At 43.2% G+C, this 22,011-nt stretch overlaps 1 protein-coding gene across 13 annotated transcripts in view; it reads right to left on the bottom strand.

Annotated features, from left to right (window-relative positions):
- Plekhg1 (pleckstrin homology and RhoGEF domain containing G1) overlaps positions 1-22,011 on the bottom strand; it is a 208,653-nt gene that overhangs the window by 33,544 nt on the left and 153,098 nt on the right. For all 13 annotated transcript variants that reach the window (XM_042262333.2, XM_042262335.2, XM_042262330.2 and 10 more), the window contains 2 exons: positions 17,042-17,142; positions 5,263-5,332 (listed from right to left, as the gene is read on the bottom strand). In XM_042262333.2, coding sequence (XP_042118267.1) covers positions 5,263-5,332; positions 17,042-17,142 — 171 coding nt within the window. The remainder of the gene's footprint in view (positions 1-5,262; positions 5,333-17,041; positions 17,143-22,011) is intronic.

Raw genomic sequence — 22,011 nt, 5'->3', positions numbered from 1 at the left:
GATCTTCCCACCTCCAAAGATCTGGATTAAAAGTGGGCCTTCCCACTTGAAATGATTTAACTAAGAAAAAAAAATCCCTCACAGGTGTGCCCAGCCACTTAGGTTTTGGTTAATTCCAGGTGTAGTCAAGTTGACAACCAAGAATGACCATCACATTGGTGGTTCAAATGACCCCCATCTTTGACCACTAGGCACCTCTTCTTTGATACCGGCCTAATTATGTCTATCACATGACCTATCATCTTCAGAAATTTCATGTTTTCTGTGTGACAAGATATTCCAGAACATCTTGTATATTTCCCAACCACCCACACCCATGCTTCCCAGAGCCCCGACCCTCCATAGGAAGCAGTATTTAGAGATAGAAACCAGTCTGGGTGTTAGGAACCTTCTAGCTATTGGGTTTATCATTTTTAGGGCTTTTCACTGGACAAAGTTAGGGATATTGTTTTTCTAAGAGATTTTAAAGAAGACTTGGTCTATACTAATACAAAATTAAAAAAAAAAAAACACCACAATGCTGAAAATCCAATCTTTGAGAATAAGCATGATGAAATAAGTGGGAAATCCCATACCTCAACTCACGCAAGGGGAAGCATAAGACACAGCTGCACTGAAAATATTATGCAGAATCACTTCAGCCTAGGTGTAGAGGAAGTGTTCCTGCGTTCTGTATTCACACTTGCATCTCATCCTTAAGATACTATATTACGTCCATGAAAAGTTTCAAAATCTGAACTATTTCTGGTCCTAAGCCTTTGGGATAAGGGTGGCACTACCTGTTATTCAGATTCAGAACTATAGGACTTAATGAGTCTGGAGCATTCCTGCTTCTATATTTCTCCTGGCAATTTCATTTCTCAAGGGCACTAATATCAGTCTTTGCATGATCCCATAGCACACTCTATAGTTTTCACAGGAGAACAGGAACATCACCATATATATATATTCTGGCCACCACACATTTTTCAAATCAGTTAGAATTTCCTTTGCATGGCTACCTACCAACTGCACACACATCTTTTTGTGTTTGTTTCATTTTACTATTGGTATACAAAATCTGTTTTTTAAAGCCTTAATTTGGGCTTTTGAATTATATACATGCAAATCCAGTCTTAGTGATAAATGCTTATTCAGAGAAGTTAACTCATTCTGCTCCATTCTAGGTGATTTCTTCTTTCCTTTCCTCAATTTTTGTTTGTTGAAATAGAGTTTCATGTGGCCCAGGCTGGCCTCAAATTTGCTACATAGCTGAGGATGGCCTTGAACTCCCGATTCTCCTCCTGAGATTTCAGCTTCCACATCCAGTTCCTTTCTCCTATTTTTTTAAATCTTATCTGTCATCCTGTTTTTAAACACAGACATCCCTTTATCAGATAAACAAATCACATTGTAGGAGTGAACATGAGTGGATGTCACTGGAAGGTTTATGGAAACAGATTGCTAGATTGAGCACCAGCTTCTCCTTTATTTGGTTGCAAGCATTTCTAGCAAGTTCCCCTGTGACGCTGATGTCACAGGTAAGGGACCATGCTTTGAGAAGCTTGTGCTCTGCACACTTAACTGCCTCCCCCTTCCCCTCAGTGTACGGAGACATTCCTTATTTTCTTGCATTGTTCCACAGTACTCCATTATTTGGTTGAATATACAAAAGATTACTCAAGCAGCTTTTTGTTTAAGTTGTCTGCAGTCTTCGGAGGATCAAGTATGACTGCCAAGTATCATGTCAGACTCATTAAAATTTTGTCAGTTTATCCTATGAATAGCTTTCTGGAAGTAGGATTGGTAGACAATGGGGTAAATTCCAATTTCTTAAATACTAGATTCATCCAGATTCCTCTCCATAGCTTCTGGGCCAATTTGAATCTGTTTCCTTACAGCCTAAACAGCTTTCTAAACCCGGCACCACATTTTCCAATATAGCACTTTACAAATCCTAAATTAGCTGTCTACTTCTAAGCATCGAAGAATATAAATAACTTGGTTTTGGCTTCTTCCGACAAAGTATAGGTTCCATGGGCCACGGGCCTACAGGTCCACCCAGCAAATACTATCCTATGAGACCAGCAGACACCTGTCCCACTGTAGCCTCTACTTGGGTCCTCCATACATTGAGTTAGGCATTTATTGGCTGTGCAAGACAGCCCTGGCCCCAGGAATGAGAAAAGCAAAGAGATTTGCTCAGGTCCTTCAGCAAGAGTATAGCAAACTCCAGCTTTCTCCCCTCTGGTCCACACTGACTCAGAGTTACTGTTTTCTTCTCACCCTGGGTTAGAACAGCATCCAGCTACCTGTCCTCTTCCTTTGAGACCTTTAGGATCATGGGCCATGCCACATTGAAAACAGTGGCCTTCATGAAGCTACACTGCAGTTGAGACATATAGTCAGCCTACATATACTAGTCCCTAGGCAGGTCCTAGGGCTTCTTGTGGCATTGTGACTCTTCCTGTTCTAGAGGCTTGATCGCCATCAGTGGCCTATTCCTAACAGAGGGTTAAATGCAGGTTTGACCTTAGATACCCAAGCATCTGCAGACTTTACAAATAATAGATATATCCATTGTATAATGCCAGCCCAAACCCCTTTAAAGATGCATTTAGGGAAATATATTATGCAAATCAGAAAAAAAGCAGAGACTGCTTTCTAGTTTCCAGCCCTTTCAGATTCTAATTAGAGAGGGTGCACAGAGGAGGCAATTATGTAAAAAGCGAAACTATGAGGTACAGGGCTGCCGAGCAGAGCACACAGGACACCCAGCGGCTGCTGAGTGAGTGACAGAGAACAGAAGTCTGTGACTTTGGTGCTTTTCTGCCACAGATCTCTCTCCTTTACAGTCCTTTCTCCAGGGACGTTTTCTTGGACATAGTACATAAGTAGTACATGGGGAACGTGACAGTGACTTGACATGGATTTTCAACACTAGCAATTTCTTGATGATAAATCCAACATGTGGCGTGTGTGTGTGTGTGTGTGTGTGTGTGTGTGTGTGTGTGTGTGCAGTGAGTGTTGGTTGCATCTTTCTGTGCGAACGTGTACACATTCTCCTCAGCTATGAAAGAAGGAAATAAGCACTCATGGGAGGTGACGCAGTACCGAGGGAGAGGATTCTAAGGGGAACTTGGAAGTCATGCAGTCTCTCCTTCAGCTGCCTAGAGTAAGCCCTGCTGACAGTCCAGTGAGGGATGAGCACGAGGGTGGCTGAGAAGGCAATCTGGGGACAGACTCGAGTCTTTCAAGATGCTTCCAGAGCTCCGAGTGCAAATCAGCATACACGGGCATCAGGCCGAGGAGAGAACGCTTACTGCTGTCCCTAAGGCAACTGTCATCCCTTTTCTTTTGGAAGCCGTCAGTGAGATGAAACAGTATTTTCTTTCTTTGGCTAAGGACTTCCTTAGCCTACACATACCACCCAAGCGAGCCAGGGCAATGACGACGACGCTCTGTGTGAGCCCCGGCGACTCCGATAAAAGCAGAAGTCAACTGCCAGCTTTACCTCTTTTGCTAATGACCTCTCAATTAAAGCAATTTTCCATTCCTCTCAGAGCAGAGCAGCTGGTGGCGGTTCAGAGAAACATAACCTCATCGAAATGTCAGGGCGCTGAGTGAGAAGTGGGTAGTGCCGAGCCCGGCACACCCTCCCGGCTCCTGCTCCCATGTGAAAGTGCCGAGTGCTGAAGTTGGTCTTCTAATTAAACTTGGCAATATTACAATGAAAAATGAGATTTGGGAGTTGGCAGGGAGGCACATAAACAAACTTTTATGTGAGTAATTAAGCCAGAGTTAAGCGAACACTGGAACCTCTTTAATCAGCGTGTAACTAAAGTTAGGAGCAAAAGCCGAATGCTTTCTGAAGTGTCAGTGTTGCGCATGCACATATTGTCTTTGAAATGCTCAAGGTTTTTTGTTTGTTTGTTTGTTTTCATGCCATTTCTCCTGTTGCCATTTCTTTGTCTTTTTAAAACTCCTACCCTATAAGAGAATCCATTACAACGAGTGCAGCTATGAAAAAAAAATTGTGTGTGGAAGCATGTATGCACCATGATTTTATATGGGAACACACACAAAGCTATAGAAAGACAGGAGGTACATACAGGCCCACTGATTGCTGTGTAGTGATTTCAGTCAAATCCAGAGAGCTGTTAACTTTGAATTTCCAGCCACCTGGATGGGTCCCAGACCATCAGAGATAATGTGTGAAACGATCTAGGGCCAGCAAAGGCTGGGGCAACATCTTAGTTCACCTTGGACTTCAGGGCTCTAAATGAGGCGCTAATTGATGGTTGGATCCAAGGCACTGCTGTGAACCTGCTTCAACCTTGTCCACTTCAAATCTTCACACAGAAATCACATGAAGTTTTTTTTCCCCGTCCCTGCAAGTTGATCTCTTCTAGAGGTTTTCCAGAGAAAAGCTGTTGAGTCTCACTGTGAAACTTGAAGGAGACAGGATTCTACGTGTGTGTGCCAGGCAGCAGCACGTGAACTGCCTGGGATATTGCAGAATATCAGCCTTCCAAGTTCAGAGCATGAACTTGCTGACACCTGTCTTCATGTCAAGCCCATGTCATGCATTTTTCTAAACTCCAGCGACACATAAGAAGAATATAGGAAACCAGGGGCATTGTTAAGATGCAGGAAAATAAGCTTTGCTGTTCATTACCCCTTGGAGGGGTAAGAGCATTGACCATGCTAGTACACACATACCACACCCAAAGCATGTAGATTCTTGGGCATTTTTGGAGTGGATTGAGAGGTATGGTATATAGATTTTTTCTTTACATTCTTTACTCTAGGAAAAGAATGAATAACATTATCCAACTACCATACAAACTCTAGGATTACTAGTGCTAACACCCTCCTTCCTCTTCTCTGCAACTGTGTGTGTGTGTGTGTGTGTGTGTGTGTGTGTGTGTGTGTGTAGATTAAAACACACACACAGAGCTATGAAAACAAAACAAAAGAGTTTGTGACTGGTTGGCTAGCTTAATTCAATATTGAATGACCATTTACCCTAATTTTTTTTTTTTTTTTTTTTTGGTTTTTCCGAGACAGGGTTTCTCTGTGTAGCTTTGCACCTTTCCTGGAACTCACTTGGTAGCCCAGGCTGGCCTCGAACTCACAAAGATCTGCCTGCCTCTGCCTCCCGAGTGCTGGGATTAAAGGCGTGCGCCACCACCGCCCGGCAATTTACCCTAATTTTAAAGTGAAAACAGGTTGCACACTCTGTCTGCCTTGGTAGGCCCTGAAAAAATGAATGGTGCTTACCTTGGACACAAAACATTCTGCTATGGCCACAGGATCATTTTCACAGTTTTCCAGATCTTGAAGAAGGTCACTAAGAAAACAAAACACATAGGAAGTATTAGATTGTAGTTTTCAGGTGAAAGACATTTTATGGAACTTAAAGGTTTAAACCTTAATGGCATTTACAAGGAATCAGGTAATTGGGTCACAGGTCTATTGCCACCATGTCCAAGGCTTAGATAAGAGCTGTCCAAGGTCATGGGTAGAGCAGGAGTTTAGACAGGACCAGTAGTTCTCCCAAAGATATGCCTGCAGAAGAGTTAAGTTTTCCAGACATTTGTCATGAGCTGCCAAAGTTGCTAACACACATTCATTCACTGAAGAAGAGCTTAGGCATGCACGAAGTACAAGGTCCGTGCACGCACACACATGTACACCAAGCAAAGTGGGATGCATTGCCAGTCTTGGTGAACTCCTGATGCATTTGAAGAATAAGACTCTCAGTTTTTTTTGTTTTGTTTTTTTTCTTTTTAAGATTAATTTCTTTATTATATATACACAGTGTTCTGTCTGCATGCCAGAAGAGGGTGCCATTTCCCATTATATAGATGGTTGTGAGCCACCATGTGGTTGGTGGGAATTGAACTCAGGACCTCTGGAAGAGCAGCCAGGGCTCTTAACCTCTGAGCCATCTCTCCAGCCGAAGAATAAGACTCTCAAACCACACTAACAAAATTATCAATAAAGGGAGTGTTTCAAAAGACAGATACACCACGAGAGCAGGCATCTCTGCTTAACCATAAATTCATTAAGTTTTAGTGGCAGACCATCATGCTGCGTGTCTATCTATTTAACTAACCATTTAAGCTCCCAATGTTGCACAAAATTCTGAAAGTGGAATTGTTTGCTCGCTAGATATTCTTCCGAGTCTTCCTCTTCAGTAAATGTCCTCCCCTCGCCTGGGCTGATGATGTCCTGGGGCAGAGGATTCTTGGTTGGAGTCACTTCCTCTGAATGTTCCTGGAGCCTCCTGAATCCAAATACTGCTATCGAGAATTTAGTATCACCCTTCTCCCCAGTTGCTGATTTTTTCTTTAAGTTTTTAGTTTGTTTGTTTGTTTGTTTGTTTATTTATTTATTTATTGCTAACATAATTCTGAGACTCTGTGCTGCTCTCAGCTTTGGGTCTGGTCTTTGATCACGTACTTAGCCAGTTTAGATGTGACCTTGACCTCCATGTGGCATCTAATGTTCCCTTATTCAGGACACCCAGATAGGACATTAATTCATAAAAATGCTCAGTGAGCTTTGCCAGAGGCTGTATGACTTGGCTTGCCTCACAGAAACCGGAAGTAGACACGGGGATGTTGACGTTTGCTATGAAGCCGGACAGTAAAGAGAGCTTCAAAAATGTCAAACGGTTCCCAAACAAAGAGACAAAGCATAAAGTCATCAAGCCACTTGCCAAAATGTGTGGGTTTATTATTATTATAATACAAACTGATAGTTGAATCGCTTCTGAGCTGTAGTTCCTGACACAATAAACAAAACATAATAAAACTTAAACAGATACGCTCATGGGTCTTCACCACCTGCAGGAAGGCAAGGGATCCTGGGACCAAGGAATTTAAAACCTACTGGAATCCTGTATTTGATGTGTCTGTCCCTCTGCTGGTGGCTGTTAGAGGTCCTGTTACACTTTTGGATCTCCTGGTTTGATCTTCTAATTCTTCTCCTCTTTCCCTCAACATGATGCTGACTGTCTCTCTCTCTCTCTAAGAGATTTACTTCATTTCCCTTCTACTGATAATTTTCTTACTACTGTCACCAGACAGTAAGTTTGGAGGATTTGGGGGTGTTTATTTTGTCTGAACATGCTACCTGGATGTTTCTTTATGTGTCTGTTCTTATTTCACAAGTGCAAAAATATTCTATTATATAGCATAAGGATATGATGGTGATGGTGATGGTGATGATGATGGTGATGATGGTGATGGTGAAGGTGATGATGATGGTGATGCTGGTGATGCTGATGCTGATGCTGATAGCGATGGTGATGATGGTGATGGTGATGGTGAAGGTGATGATGATGGTGATGGTGGTGATCTTTCTGGTTGTTATTTGTCTTCTGCTGAGCTCTTATTTCTCTGCTTGGTAATTGTGGCTTCTGTCATCCATGCAAATGTTATCCTAAAAAGTCTGGCAATCTTTATTTGTCCTAGATAATTTTATGTCAGCTTGACAGAAGCTAATGCCAGATAAAGGAAGGGAACCTTAATTGAGAGAAATCCCCCCATAAGAACAGGCTGTAGGCAAGTTTGTTGGGCATTTTCTTAATTACTGATTGATGGGGGAAGGCCCAGTCCATTGTGGGTGGTGCCAACCCTGGGCTGATAGTCCTGGGTGCTTTAAGAAAGCAGGCCAAGGGATGGAGAGATGGCTCAGAGGTTAAGAGCACTGGCTGTTCTTCCAGAGGTCCTGAGTTCAATTCCCAGCAACCACATGGTGGCTCACAACCGTCTGTAATGAGATCTGGCTCCCTCTTCTGGCCTGAAGGGATACATGCAGGCAGAACACTGTATACATAATAAATAAAATAAATCTTAAAAAAAAAAAAAAGAAAAAAAGAAAGAAAGAAAGCAGGCCGAGCAAGCCACGGTGAGCAAGCCAGTAAGCAGCTCCCCTCCACGGCCTCAGCATTGGCTTCTGCCTCCGGATTCCCAACTGGTTTGAATTCCTGCCTTGGCTTTCCTCAATAAACAGTGATTCAAGATATGTAAGCCCACAAACAAACAAACAAACAAACAAACAAACAAACAAACAATTCTTCTCCCCAAGTTGCTTTTAGTTATGGTATTTCATCACAGCAGTAGTGACTCTAAGATACTTTCAAGTGAGAAGCCATAATGGGGACTATAGTCTCTGTGTACAGAAGGAGCTGATCACATAGTGGTCTTCGCTCTCAGGTAGAGAGACTCCAATATTTTAAGTAACATGACTTATTTACACTCTGGAATAGTTTTAAAATGGATGATATACATATACATTATATATACATATGTATACACACACACACACTAGAAATTAAAACTGAATACTAATCAACTGACACAGAAGATAAATACATTAATATAAACATTCCTCTGTGACAGTTTTTAATAAAACAGAGTGAGGAACATGTTTTACACTTTTGCACATTTCTCATATCTAACTCCAGCTGGATTCTCTTGCCTGCTTCTGAATTCAACCTGTTGTAACCTATTACCTGGGGTGGAATCCACTGCAAACAAAGCAGTCACAAAGACAAGTCCTTAGGAGAGAGGGGAGTATTTTAATGGCTTCTTCAGACAAGGGTGACTATACATTGACAGTTCACTAGAACTCAGCAAGTGGTGGATTTTTACAAGCCTGCTGGCATCAGAAACCACATCAAATGGGCCAGCCTATCACTTTCAAATTCACTGCATAGTCCTAATTTCAAACATTTTCCCTAATATTCTTATGAAAAACATCTCCTTTGCAAGGTTATTTTTATTTTGGCAAGTATCCCTCAGATATTTGAATTGTTATTATTTATAGCAAGACGGATGCGATTAAAAGAGAGACAGCTGAAACCTGATCGCTGTGATCTGAACACTGGGAGAGGGAGAGAAAGTGGTGAGACAAAGAAGAGTGGAAGACGAGGCCTCTGGGGTTGGTGTTCTCTTTTACTGAAGGGAAGATTGCGCTGTTTGGAGGGTTTGGGCCTGGGCCTATCAATATCAATCTTCTCTGGGGGAGATAAGAATTTTGAGAGGATTCCAGAACACTCACTTTCCCTCCCTCCCTCCCTCCCTCCCTCCCTCCCTCCCTCCCTCCCTCCCTCCCTCCCTCCCTCCCTTCCTTCCTTTCTTCCTTCCTTCCTTTGTTCCTTTGTGACAGGATTTCTCTGTGTAGCCCTGGCTGTCCAGGAACTCATTCTGTAGACCAGGCTGGCCTCGAACTCATAGAGATCCATCTGCCTCTGAGTGCTGGGATTAAAGGTGTGCGCCACCACCGCTGGGCCAGAACACTGTATTTCTGAGCTTACTTGAAATACTCTTTGGTTATGCATAACTCCTCACATTCTAAATTCTATGCTCCTAGCATTCTCTCCAAGCATAAATTTCATCTCCAGAGTGGACTTGCTAGGAGGAGGATGTCTCTGGAGCTCTAGGTGTACCTCACCTATACATGAGTGACCAGCATTCACTGCTTGAGAACCACAGAGCTGGGAACACACAGTGACAGTCCTAATCCAGCTTTACGGGGAGGATATCACAACCCGTAAAGATAAAGCTGCTTATCTTAGATTCCACAGATCATAATTAATGGCAAAACTATGCCCAGAAGGAAGGTTCCCGAACCTTGTCTCTGTACTCCTTCAGGAGTATGGCTACTGAGGAAGGCATTTCCTCAGCAGACTTGAGTATGAGATTGTGTGCCCTGGAGTTTTCCAACACCCACCTGGGAGATCCTCTTGGTGCCATCTGGCAACCCTTTATAGCCTTTTACTTGGATAACATAAACACAATGTAAATGAGAATGGCAGGGGTTCTTTCTCTCATGCGCTTTCATTGGGGCTACTAGCCAAACAAAACTGTGTGCTTGCTGTTCAAAAATGACTGAGAGACTTCCCTGTAGGGTGGGATGAGATGCTCTGAGGTAAGGAAGACAATGGTCCTGCTTACAACTCATGTGTCTGTGTTCTGATCATGCGTGATCAATGTTAATAAAATAGTCAATACCATGTGGTACCATGTAATGTGAAGTCAATAAAGAGAGCAATATGTCTGAAGTCAGTAAAGGAGGGGAAACTGAGGCAGGGTGGAATTGGTGGAGAGCAGGGTGGTCATACAGTGCATTTTCCGAAGAGGTGATTGTTATTTGAGGGCAGGAAGAGACTTGGAAGAAATCAGTTAAGAAACGAGGCCCCAAAGTCAAGACAGAATGAGCTTGGTAGGTTCTTGTGTGAGACGTAGGAAGGAAGTTGTGGCAGAGGTCGGTGAACAATGGAGAGTGTGGGGATTCAGGAAGACAGGTAACTGGGAGGAATAGAAGAAAGACTGTGGGACACCGCGTGGGTCCCAGTGCAGGAGACAAAGACCAGAAACAGGGCTGGCCACCCAGAATTACAGCCTAATGGGCCAATGACCATAAAGATGGCCGCAGTGTGGGCAACGAGACAGGCTCATCCAAGAGGTCAGAGCATCCGAGACGGCTTTCAGGGTTAAAACCGGATTGCAGCCATCGCGCTTCCAGGATCTCGGTCTGCTCTCTTTCCCCTGAGTCGTTATTCTAAATCTGGCTTCTCTTTTGAATGGGATCCCGAACGAGAAAAACGATATCATTTCCTTCTGGAGCTCAGGCCTCTGAACTCGCCCTAGTGGACAAACAGCGAAAGCTTTGTTCTCCTTCAAGATCTGTGTTATGTATGTGACACTCTCTCTCTGCCCACTGCTGTGAACTCGAGGGCAGAGGCTGTATCATGACGGCAAGGTCATACTGCTTTATGCGGAATGAGGATCAGGAACGCGCTTCTCCTCTCCTGGGTGGCCTGGACTCCAGGCAACACTTCCTTTCCCCAACACCTTTCTAAGCCATTTTTCAGGTATAGCTTCCAAAGAGACTCATGTGCATATGGGAATGGAAAATGTCACATTAGGCTCACTGATACATTCGACTTTTTGTTGTTTGTTTGTTTGTTTGTTTGTTTATTTATTTATCCATCCATTCATTTAGTTATTTTTGAGACAGGGTTTCTCTATGTAGTCCTAGCCGTCCTGGAACTCACTACTAGAAACATTAAAGAAGACTGTCCATAAAAAGATTCCTACCATTCTTTGTATAAAGCTGGGAGTCACTGTGGTAGGTTGAAAATGTACTAAAAAGAAAATTGTCCCACCTCTCTCTGCCTTGTTATAAGTTCCAATGAATCATTACGCTACATTAAGTAAGCATAGCCCCCAAATATTTCTTTCACTTAGTATATTTAGCTTACTTTGTGAAGATTTCACTAGACTCTTACATGGAATTAGTTGCATGGTCCTCAGCTCCTTCAAAGCATCCCGTTCATTCCTTGAGTATGTATATGACTTACTGCCCTCTATACAATGGTGTCAGTCATGCCTGAGTCTGAAGACCCAGTCAGACCTTTTGCACACAGTAAAGGCTCAGTGCAGGTATATTGAAGACAAAGATCCAAAGTAAAACGGAAATGTTTATTTTGAGCTTTGATGATTTTAATCCTCTAATAAACATAATTTAGACATAAAAAATCAATGTGGAGGAACTGCCTGTATTTCCTCATGCTTCATCCTTAAAGAGAGATTCAAGTTACATTTTAGACATCTTCTCTATTCCAAGAGCACTGGCGTTTTTTGTTTTTGTTTTCCTTTGGTTGGCAATGCAAGTTTTAAAAAGCTTTGGGATTTTAGGGCTCCAGTGGTTTCTTTTAACTAACCCAGTTTCTGACCATTGGAGATTTATTCCAGACACCAAACCAGAGACTTCAATTTCAGGGCTGGTGGGGTGGGGTTGGGGGGGTGTGGTAGTGGTGGGTGGTGGTTATACAGTAAGTGATGTGGCCACTAGGAAAGTAGACCAAAATGAAGTCTCAGCTGCATTTTGTGATGAGAGATTTAAAATTTTAAATCTCATGATCTATCAAAACAGAAGGGAAGACAATGAAAGAAAAAAAATCATATTATTGATGAGAAGGAATAAAATACTTCATCAGTAAACAGACATAGAAAACCTCATGGGCAGGTGGAGTTTATTCTGGTAATGATGTATGTGTATGATTCAAATCAGAATATCTATCAATACAGTTCACATAATATGCATAGAAGTAAAATAATATACTAAGTTTATTAAAGCCAAACTCTGCATTCAGTAATGCTCAATATTCATGATATTTCTGATAAACTCTAGCAAAGTGGAGAAGTGTTTCTCTAATACTTGATTCATAAGTAGGGAAGTGTTTCCGATGATGTCAAAATGAAGCTAAGGACGGTGACATTGGGGGAGAGAGTTGATTCAAAGCCATGGGATAAAGAAGGGGACACACGGAAGAAGAACTGAAAAAGGAAACCAAATAATTCACCTTATTTTCACAATGACTGCATAGAATTCTAGAAGCATCTACAAGCCATTGTTAGACATCACAGGGAAGCCTGGAAAGTTCCTTGGATATGATGACACACAGATGAATCAAAAACATTCCTTGTGGAGGGCACATAGTTAATTAAAAAAATAGAAAAAATTTAGTCAACATATTGTCAGCATTTTAAGGTCTCTAGGAACTAATTTTTAAAGCTACATGTTTCCAGGTGGGAGAAAAGTTTTAAATATTCTTACATGACATTTCAAAAGGTAGATGGGACCAGGTGTATATCTGTAATCCCAGAATGTGGGAGGTGGAGGGAGAAGGATCAAGAGTTCAAGGTCATCCTTGGCTATATAGCAAGTTCTAGGCCAGCGTGGGTTGCATGAAATCTTGTCTCAAAAATAAACAAGTAAGCAAATAAATAATTGGCCAAAGACACATGCAGCTGTTGATAGCATGCCTTGGTCATGTAAAGATGTCATTTTTAACATTAGATTTATAAAAATATCAAGAGAGTCCTACATGAATTTTGAAAAACTAATGAACAATAACAATAAAACCACTGGATAGGGCTGAGTCAAGAGAAATGAAATCAGTGTTGAAGGGGAGCAGGGAGCGATCCACACAGGCGTCATGGCACCAGCAGTTGGAAAAGTAGACTAAAGAGGACTCAGAGCCCAGACTCAGACCCACACACCCATGTAAACTTGGCATACGGAGGACAGGAAATGCAACTTAGTGTGGAGGGTTTGTGTATTTCAATTAGTGATGATGGGACCATTGGCTAGGCATGTAAACCCAGAGCTTAGGTCTACCATCAAACACGCCACCACCATCAGCTTCAGGCAGATTAAAAACAAATGTGAAAAAAGCAACATTTTAGGAGTCTTTGAAAAAAGTGAATATGCTTATCACCCCAAAACGGGAGATAATTTTTAAACCCAATGCGCGTCCTACTTTCAAAAGTGTATTTTGTGTTGTGAATTGTGTCATTGTCTTCTGAGAAGCTAAATTAAAGTTAAAAGGCATGTCTTTTTTAAAATAAAAAAAAAAGACATTTGCAACTCACACAGTCTATGGAATTGATAAACAATTCTTATAAAGCAATGAGAAGAGAAAAAAAAAGTTTCAACATGAGAGCAGGTGATGGATATGCCAGAAAAAAAAAATCACAGAAGAAATCTAAGTGGCCAGCAAACAAACAAACAAACAAACCCAAAACTCGTTGCAACTGGCCCAATGCAAAATAGCCACTCTGGGAAGACTCACATGGTGGTTACCCAAACCGGAGAACTGAAGCTCAAAAATGATGCTGAGTGGAAAAAAAAAATCTGTAAGGGTCTGACTGTATTTATGCCGTGTGTAAACCAAGGAGAGCCAGTAATGTATTTCAAATAGATACAGATGTAATGATGGCAAAACTCCTACCCCGAGGCTGGGGTGTGTGGCTGGGTGGTAGAACCATGTCTGTGTGATATGTGAGAGTCCCTGGGGTCCTGCAATACAACAGGAAACCAGGCAAACCCCGCTTGTAACGAAGCCCTGTGTTGTAAGTTACAATGAAACACAAATCTATAGAGAGCTGGTTTATCTTAGCCGATCCTGCATCTTCGCCTTTTCTCCTTCAGTGATGCCATAGGCTCCTGACATCTGAGCCCTTTGGTTCCCCAGTTTTTAACATAGGAGAGGGTGATACACGGATGGGAGTCGTTATGTCACCTAAGCTGACAATCGGTTCCAGATTTCTCCTGCACTGCCGTGCCAGAGAACTGGTTTACCAGCACATGGGTGTATCACTCCACATGGTGCAGAAGGACACTGGAGAAGGGCACAGAAGAGGTTTTCAGTGAGATTTTTTTTAATGCCTTTAAAATGTAAGGAATTTAAAAAGTAAATATGGTACAAAAACGCTTCAAAGAAGCTGGGGTTTATTATACCATTCTATACTTTTCTGTGCTTTGGAAATACAGGTCAAGGGTTCCCTAACCCACATATTCTGGACCAAAAGTGTTTTTGGAGTTTGGAATATCTGCATAGACACAGAGCCTTCCTTATCTTGTTGAAAAAATGTGGGATTAAACAACAGAATTTTGGAGTCTATTACTTAGAGCTCTGTCATGATTCCCCAGACAGTTGCATCTTGGAAATCAATGGAAACATCATTAAAGATGCATGAGCAGTGACATAAAAGGTCACACCGATGTCCTTACTTACCCAACTATAACCACCGCAGGGTCATTTAAATTATAAATTTAGATTCTAGATGTAAGAAGACAGAGATGCAAACAAATGGGGACGGAACAAGAGAGGCGATTCTACTGTATGTAGCTGAGCATGGGAGTGAACGCCTGCAGCCCCGGCACTCTGGAGGCCACCATACAAAGACTGAGTTTGAGGACAGCCTGGCCTACATAGTGAGGCCCGGTCTCAAACAAACAAACACACAAACAAACACACAAACAAACAAACAAGCAAGCAAGCAAGCCAGCAAGCAAACAACTCACCAGCCCACAGAACCCAGATAATTCAGCAGCTAAGTTAAACAACAGGTATTTTTTTTTAAAACAGAGGAAGATACTAGAAATGAACAAAAAGCAGTATCCAGAGCGGCCCAGGCTTGTGCTACTACACCTGGGAGCTACTTCCCGGTCTCAAAGGCCGATTCCTCACATATGAAGTGAGTGTGTCTTACTGCATCCTGTCCACCTTGCAGAGATGCTAAGAGGATTAAGGTACTGTAAGAACAGTGAATACACAAATGCGATCGCCCCAGCCATTGGCATGAACATGATGGGTTGCCACGGTGTGACCTCACCCATGCCTTGTATGGACATCATCAGCAGGGCATCCCTTCACTCTGACTCAGGTGTATTTTAGACAGGATGGCTTTCAGGGTTAATGAACACCCAACGGAAAAGAAAGGAGAATGAATTCAAAAACAGAAAGGTCTTCCTAATTCTTCAGCTTTTGCAGAATAGGCCTCACTGCTGAGTCCTTTCTTGCTAACTCATCTTTTTCTTTCTTTAGACAAGGAGACACACGGACATTTAGATTCCAACGAGTGAAAATCCCTCCTGAGGTTAGCCATAGCTCTCTGTACTGCATAAAGGGCTTGAAGAGCCAGGTTCTGCCGTGCAGGAGGGCACATGGCTGAGTGAGCCCTGATGACGTATTTGAAGGGCTGATGCCTCTAAAGCTGTCTGGCCTCTGGCACAAAGGAACTACTCCCCAAGTACTTGTCATCATCAGTTTACAGCCAGACCACAGAAGAGCTAAGGCAGGGACCTCTCAGCATCCAGCATCTTTCTGGGTCACAATGGCATTAGTGGGCTCTGGAAAGTGATGCTATCCCAGGACTCATGGGATTGCCAAATAGGGGCCTGCAATAAAACCACCATATCACTGGTGAGCATGTGTGGCTTCTGCAGTTTTTTGATGTGTTTCTCATGGTCTTACTGCCGGGCTGATTTATCCAGATAGTGTTTCTCTGCGGTGGCTCCACATTTTAAATACCTGAAGACCATTTAGAAAATTCTGATGCTGTGGCCCCATCCAAGACCAATGAATCAATGTCTGAAAGTAGGGTCTTGATACTGCTTTAAAAAATAATACTTTTATTTATTTTTTTTTGAGAATTTCATACAGTATATTTTGATCAGATTTCCCCCCTTTCCCAACTCCTCCCAAGTCCCTGTCACCTCCCTACCCACCCATCTTCATACTCTTTCTCTCTTTTCAATACAACAACAACAACAACAACGGGCCACAAGCCCTGGGGAGTCCGGTTTGTGTTGGTTGACTGCTCCTGAGCACTGGGTCCACCCAGGAATGGGGCTGATAGACCCAGTGTCGTGCCATTGAGGAAAACTGATCTTCCTTCTCCCGGCAACGACCAGTTTCAACTAGCTTCTGGGTTAGGGCTGGGACATCATGCCCACTTCCCTTACATGCTGGGGGTTTGTCCGGCTTTAGCTTGTGCAGGTCCAGTGCATGTGGTCACAGTCTCTGTGAGTTCAGACGTATGTCAGCTCTGTACTCCGTGTCCGGAAAATGTCCTTTCTCTGGAGTCACGCATCACCTCTTGTTCTCACAGTCCTTCTGTCCCTGGTTAAATTCCTGAGCCTTTAAAGGAGAGTATGTAGGCCAACTTTTCCTTGTTTTTTTGTTTTGAGACACAGTGTCATGGAGCCCAGGCTGACCTTGAACTCACTATGTGGCTGAGGATGACATTCCACTTCTGATCCTCCTGCCTCCACAGGTGAGCCCAGCACCCCAGGTTTTATTTGGTGCTGAGAACAAAACCTGAGGCTTCATGCATGCTTGGCAAAGCGATCCACCAACTGTATACCCTAACTGTGTTTTGGAAGGAGAATTTCCCAGGTGCTTCTGTAGGTGGCCCAGGAGGAGAAGCATGGGCTCAGAAGACACCAAATGGTTCTCAGCGTCTACAAGATCAAGCAAGTGAAACCCTGATGCAGCCTTGGTGTTTTCTATGAGCTGGACTGTTAGCACTGTAGAAATCTGCCTTCTACAAGCCATGCTGGTACTAAATGTCAGGGACCCAAAAAGACACAGGAGACGCAGATCCTGCCTCTGAGGAGCTCATTTCCATTGACCCCGATAAACAATTCATAATGTTCTTACAGGAGAGCAACCGCGTGTGTATTGACTTACCTATTAAAGTGGTAGATATCCTGTATGTTTCCAAAAAGAGCAGTCCTATCTTCAGTCCCCAGGGGAAGTTTTGTCTGGTCCCGGATGCATGCGAGGTAATCCTGTGAAGTCAATGAAAAAGATGCCTTAGGACTCCTGATCTTTTCTAAGACATTTTTAATATGCAAGATGAATCATTGGCATCTATTTCAAATAATTATGATACTAATGTGCTCATTACCTCTACCGCAGAGTACGGACAGATGTTCTGTCATTAATGAGTATAATACTTACCCATTAAAGAGCATGCAGTTGTACCAAGGAGAAAGAGCGTGGCCTACATTAAAATACTACCCCCCCCCCCCCAATCTCCTCAATCCATCAGAGCTTCTTTCTATGGATGCTGGTCCTGGTTAGTGATAAAGTCAAAGTTTGGGCAGAGTATTTCCTATGTCCCTGAATGATTTATTTGATTAAGAATCCAGGGGTCTCAGGGTGTAGCTCAGGTGGGGAGTGCTTTTTGTGCAAGCAGGAGGATCTGAGTTCAAGCCCTGGAACTGACATGAAAGCCCATGACGCAACACACGCTTGTAAGCCCAGTCCTGGGGAGGTGGAAACAGGTGGATCACTGGAGCTTGTTCATTGGCTAGCCAGCCTAGTTTAATTATCCAATCCCAGGCCAATGAGGACCCTGTCTCAAAAACCAAAGCAGACAGAACTTGAAGAACAATACCCCAGGTAGATCTCTGGATTTCACACGTGCTGGTCATCCACACTTGAAATCCATAGAGTGGAAAAATCAGAAATAAAAATTCAGAGTGTGATAGAGTTCTTTAAGACAAACCTTTAAAGTATAAAGGTATCAGATACTTACATATAGAACCGGACCCATGCCAGTACGGGAAAAGTTTAAAAAATAAGCACATTTCTCACTCTTGTTAAGTATGTTAAATTATATGGATGAACCATGGGGAATGGAAATAACTTTATATGTCTAACACTTACACAGCTCTTAAATGCATCCCACACCAGTCAGACCCACCGAGGGTTAAAACCAACGCAGCCCAGACGCTGTTGGGATTGCCGGGAGGGGGAAGCTGCCTTCTGCTCCATGTGTGCTACAGAGTTCATAACTCAGCGTTCCTCTCTCCACCATTGCTGAAGAATGGACTCAGCAGGAAGCAGGGAGAGAATTAAAAAAAAAAAAAAGTGGAAGCAGCTGAAATAACGTAAAAAAAAAAAAAAAGAAAAATCAATACAGTCCCCTCCCCAGGACTGTACACTGTGGCTCTATTTCCTTCTAAGTCCAAGATGTGATCTGCAAGCATTGGGGCAGCAGGTGTGCTACAGCACCGGGGGGGGGGGGGGGGGGGGGGGGGGGGAAACGTGTGCAAAATAACAGGGACCACAAAGCACAGTTGCCCACTGCATCCCAGCAGGCCACAAGGTGGTGCGCAGAAGAACCCGCTGAAGGAGAAGCTGGGGTATCCTAGGCCTTTACCTAAGCCACACTAACTTGTTTTGTTCCTTCTGTAAACAGCAAAGGCATTGTCGTTAGCTTCCTAAAGTAACGCAGGTCACTGTCTACACCAAGTATGCTTTCATTCTGGTCCCTTTCCGCCTAAAAGTATTGCCATACATGACTTTTATTATCTTTTCCAGCAAGCTTTGTTGGTAATTGCTGTTTTCGCCCCCTCATTCCTTCCTCCCCCTTCTTCCCTCCTCCCTTCCTGGAAGTGAACATTGAACATCGCATGAGAAAGCAGGCTGACAAGATTTCAGTGTAGTTGGCTGGCACCCCCTCCACCCCCCACAAGCTAAGCTTATTATCACTCTCACGAGAGGGACCATGATAAGGAAGTTATGTCTGTGTAGGGGAGTTAATGTCCAGCCAAGAGCAGCTACGCATGACAGAATTGAAGCAATAGTACATTTAGAACAACATGTACAATCTGCTCTTCATCAAAAAAACACTCACTGAGAACTAGTGGGACGGGTCAGTAGGTAAAGGCGCTTGTTATCAATCTGATGATGACCTGACTACCATGTTCCCCCACCCCAACCCACATGGCAGAAGGACAGAACCAACTCCCACGAGTTGTCCTCAGAACTCCACACATAAGCCATGGCATACACTCCTCCCCAAAGAGATGCCAAATAAAACCAACTAGTATTTTATTAAATTACTCATGGCACATAAAAATGGTCTAATACTCAACTTCATCACATGCTCCTTTTTGATGATAGCTTAGCATGTCTTTAGACACTTAAAGAACTTTATTATTTTTATTTTTATGTGTGTGTGTGTGTGTGTGTGTGTGTGTGTGTGTGTGTGTGTGTGTGGTGTGTGTAGTCCACACAAGCACAGGTGCCCAAGGAAGCCAGACGTGTCTGATCCCCCTAGAGCTGGAGTTACAGGCAGTTGGGAGCTCTCCAACATGGGTGCTAGAAACTAAACTCGGGTCTAGAGCTGGAGTTTTAGGCAGTTGTGAGCTGCTCAACCTGAGTGCTAGGAACTAAATTTGGTCCCCTGGAAGAGTAGCAAGTGATCTTAACCACTAAGCCACCATCCCAGACCCAAATGAGACATTTTCAAGGAATATTTTGCATGTAAAATTAAGGAAATTAAACTAGAGACCCTGAACCATACCAACACATCAAGTTGGAAGTTTCAACTGGGATGGTGATCAGATGCCAGATTCACATGATTGGCTACAGCAGGCTGTGAAGGAAAAAATGCAGTAAAAATCCTTGAAGAAATTCATCTGGGGTTGGAGACAAAGCCCGTGGCTCCCTTTCCACAAATCTCTAATGGAAAGTACTTTGAAACTCTGAGAGTTCATGGCAGAGACCCTGTATTTTAGAAGCTGCTTGCTTTTCTGACATTGTCGAGAAAATAGGCCATTAAGAGTCCACATTTTTGTAGGTCATTCTAGATAACAGATCAAAGTTGTATGGCCACAACTTGTTCCCCGCTCTGATGATAATTAAGTCTTTTAAAGAGGGGACGTTAACCCTGAACCAGTTACTGGAGACCAGTGTAGCATGTGCTGCCCTGACAGCTGTAATCATCAGAAGCCAAAATGAGAGGCTGGAAGCTCGGCCTAATAACAGTTCACTCTGTGCTCAAATGACAGAGCGAAGGCATCCGTGAGCCCCGCCAGAGCCCCTCACACTGCTCATTAGTTTCATTGGCTTCATGTCAGGACCTATGGCTATCCTATGGCTCTCAACCAACCCATAGAAGGTGTCGGCACTGGAAGGAATTCTTGGCCATGAGGGAATTCACTCTGCTTTGGGGGCAGAAAGAAACAGACAGAGACACTCAAAAAGATGCCTTGTTATCACTCAGTTGCCCTTTTGAGATACAAAAATCTGCTTTAAAGTATCTAGTTTTTCAGTAGTTTATGTCCTTAAGATCTCCTTCATTGAATAGTTTGTACATGACTGCTCTCCTCCGGCTTCTTATTTGAAAATACCTCCTTATTTGAAAATATCAAAATAGAGTCTAACTTGGTCCCTGTCAAGGTGTGGGAGTGGATAGGAGGCAGTTTGCAAACTGTTTCTGACCCACAACGACGTAAAGACAGAACCTGAAGAAGCATGCTGACACCTTGATATGAGTCTGACGATCTGTTAGCTTATTAATAAATCTGTTTCTGTAACTGGCATGTCTTTTTACAATTTTAAAGTATTTAAAAAGTTTACTGTTTTTATTTTCTGTGCGTGAGTGCTTTGCTTGCATGCATGTCTGTGCACTGCACGCCGGCCTGGTGCCCTTGGAGGTCAGGAGAGTGCATCTGATCTTCCGTAGACCTGTTGTTACAGGTAGTTGTGAGGTGACACATGGGTACTAGGAATGAAACTCAATCTCTGGCAGAGCAGCCAGTGCTCTTAAACACGGAGCCACCCCTTCGGCTCCACAGCTGGCATATCTTATTCTTCCCTTTTTAATTACTTTACAAATGCAGTATTTGGTAACGAAAGCTATAATGCAGGACACATGCACGTGCGCGCGCGCGCGCACACACACACACACACACACACACACACACACACACACACACACACACACGGCAGTTGGAGAAATCCTGGTTTAGATAACCATGCTGCAAAGATACACAAAGAATGTTAGAGAGGGTTCTACCGAGATCGCCGGGACAATTTCTACAAGGCGCTTGAAGAAATTTAGTCAATGGCTCCTCTTACCTGTCTCTTCCTTGAGATCATGTTTTAAAATGTTACAACCCACTTAGCACGTACTAGGGATCAACCGCTATGAGGAGAAGAGAGTTATTTACATGGAAGGTGGCTAGAATGCCTCTCAGTGTTTTAGGTCCATTTACTCCTGTGCTCCCTTCAGCTTGGAGATAATCCCACCGTGGAAAGGAAACTGGAAACTTCTTTCCGGATCCTCTTGTTTTATACATCAACTCCTACACAGTGCATTTCTCTGTGGCACTTTTTGGTCCAGCCCCTCCTGTTAGCACTTTGCACCCTATTCGTTAGATAGAGTTCTTACAGTTTTCCTTTTTCTTGATGGTGGTAATGCTGTTCTTTATTTGGAAGAAAGCATCTTCTCCACTTCCCAGAAGCTATCACCGTCCACCGCCTGGTACTGTGCCGGGATGCCACTGAAACCACAGTGACCTATATTTGTATACCGATTTACAGTGTTAAAGCACACTCAACTCCACTCCGCCAGTCCTTCCGGCTGCTCTTTCTGGGGGCATCAAGAGTGGGTGCCAAGTTCTGTTTTACAAGCTAGGAGTTTACAAATTGAATCATACAGATCCTTCCCTTCAAGCAGCTCCCTCCCTGGCTAGCTGAAAATGTGTCAACAAACAGGTCCTGTACAGTTCTGGCTAAATGACTGATAAGTGTCCAGTAGAGAAGGATGCACATATTCAGTACAGAAGGGAATCACATGCAGAAGTGGTCAATTCCAGGAAGGGATAATAATCCTCGGCAGGAGAGAAGACCTTTTAAAG

This window comes from Peromyscus maniculatus, chromosome 16 (genome assembly GCF_049852395.1).
Source record: "Peromyscus maniculatus bairdii isolate BWxNUB_F1_BW_parent chromosome 16, HU_Pman_BW_mat_3.1, whole genome shotgun sequence".
NCBI lineage: Eukaryota > Metazoa > Chordata > Mammalia > Rodentia > Cricetidae > Peromyscus > Peromyscus maniculatus.
Note: the sequence above shows the minus strand (reverse complement) of the source record. Positions and strands in the feature narration are given on the sequence as shown.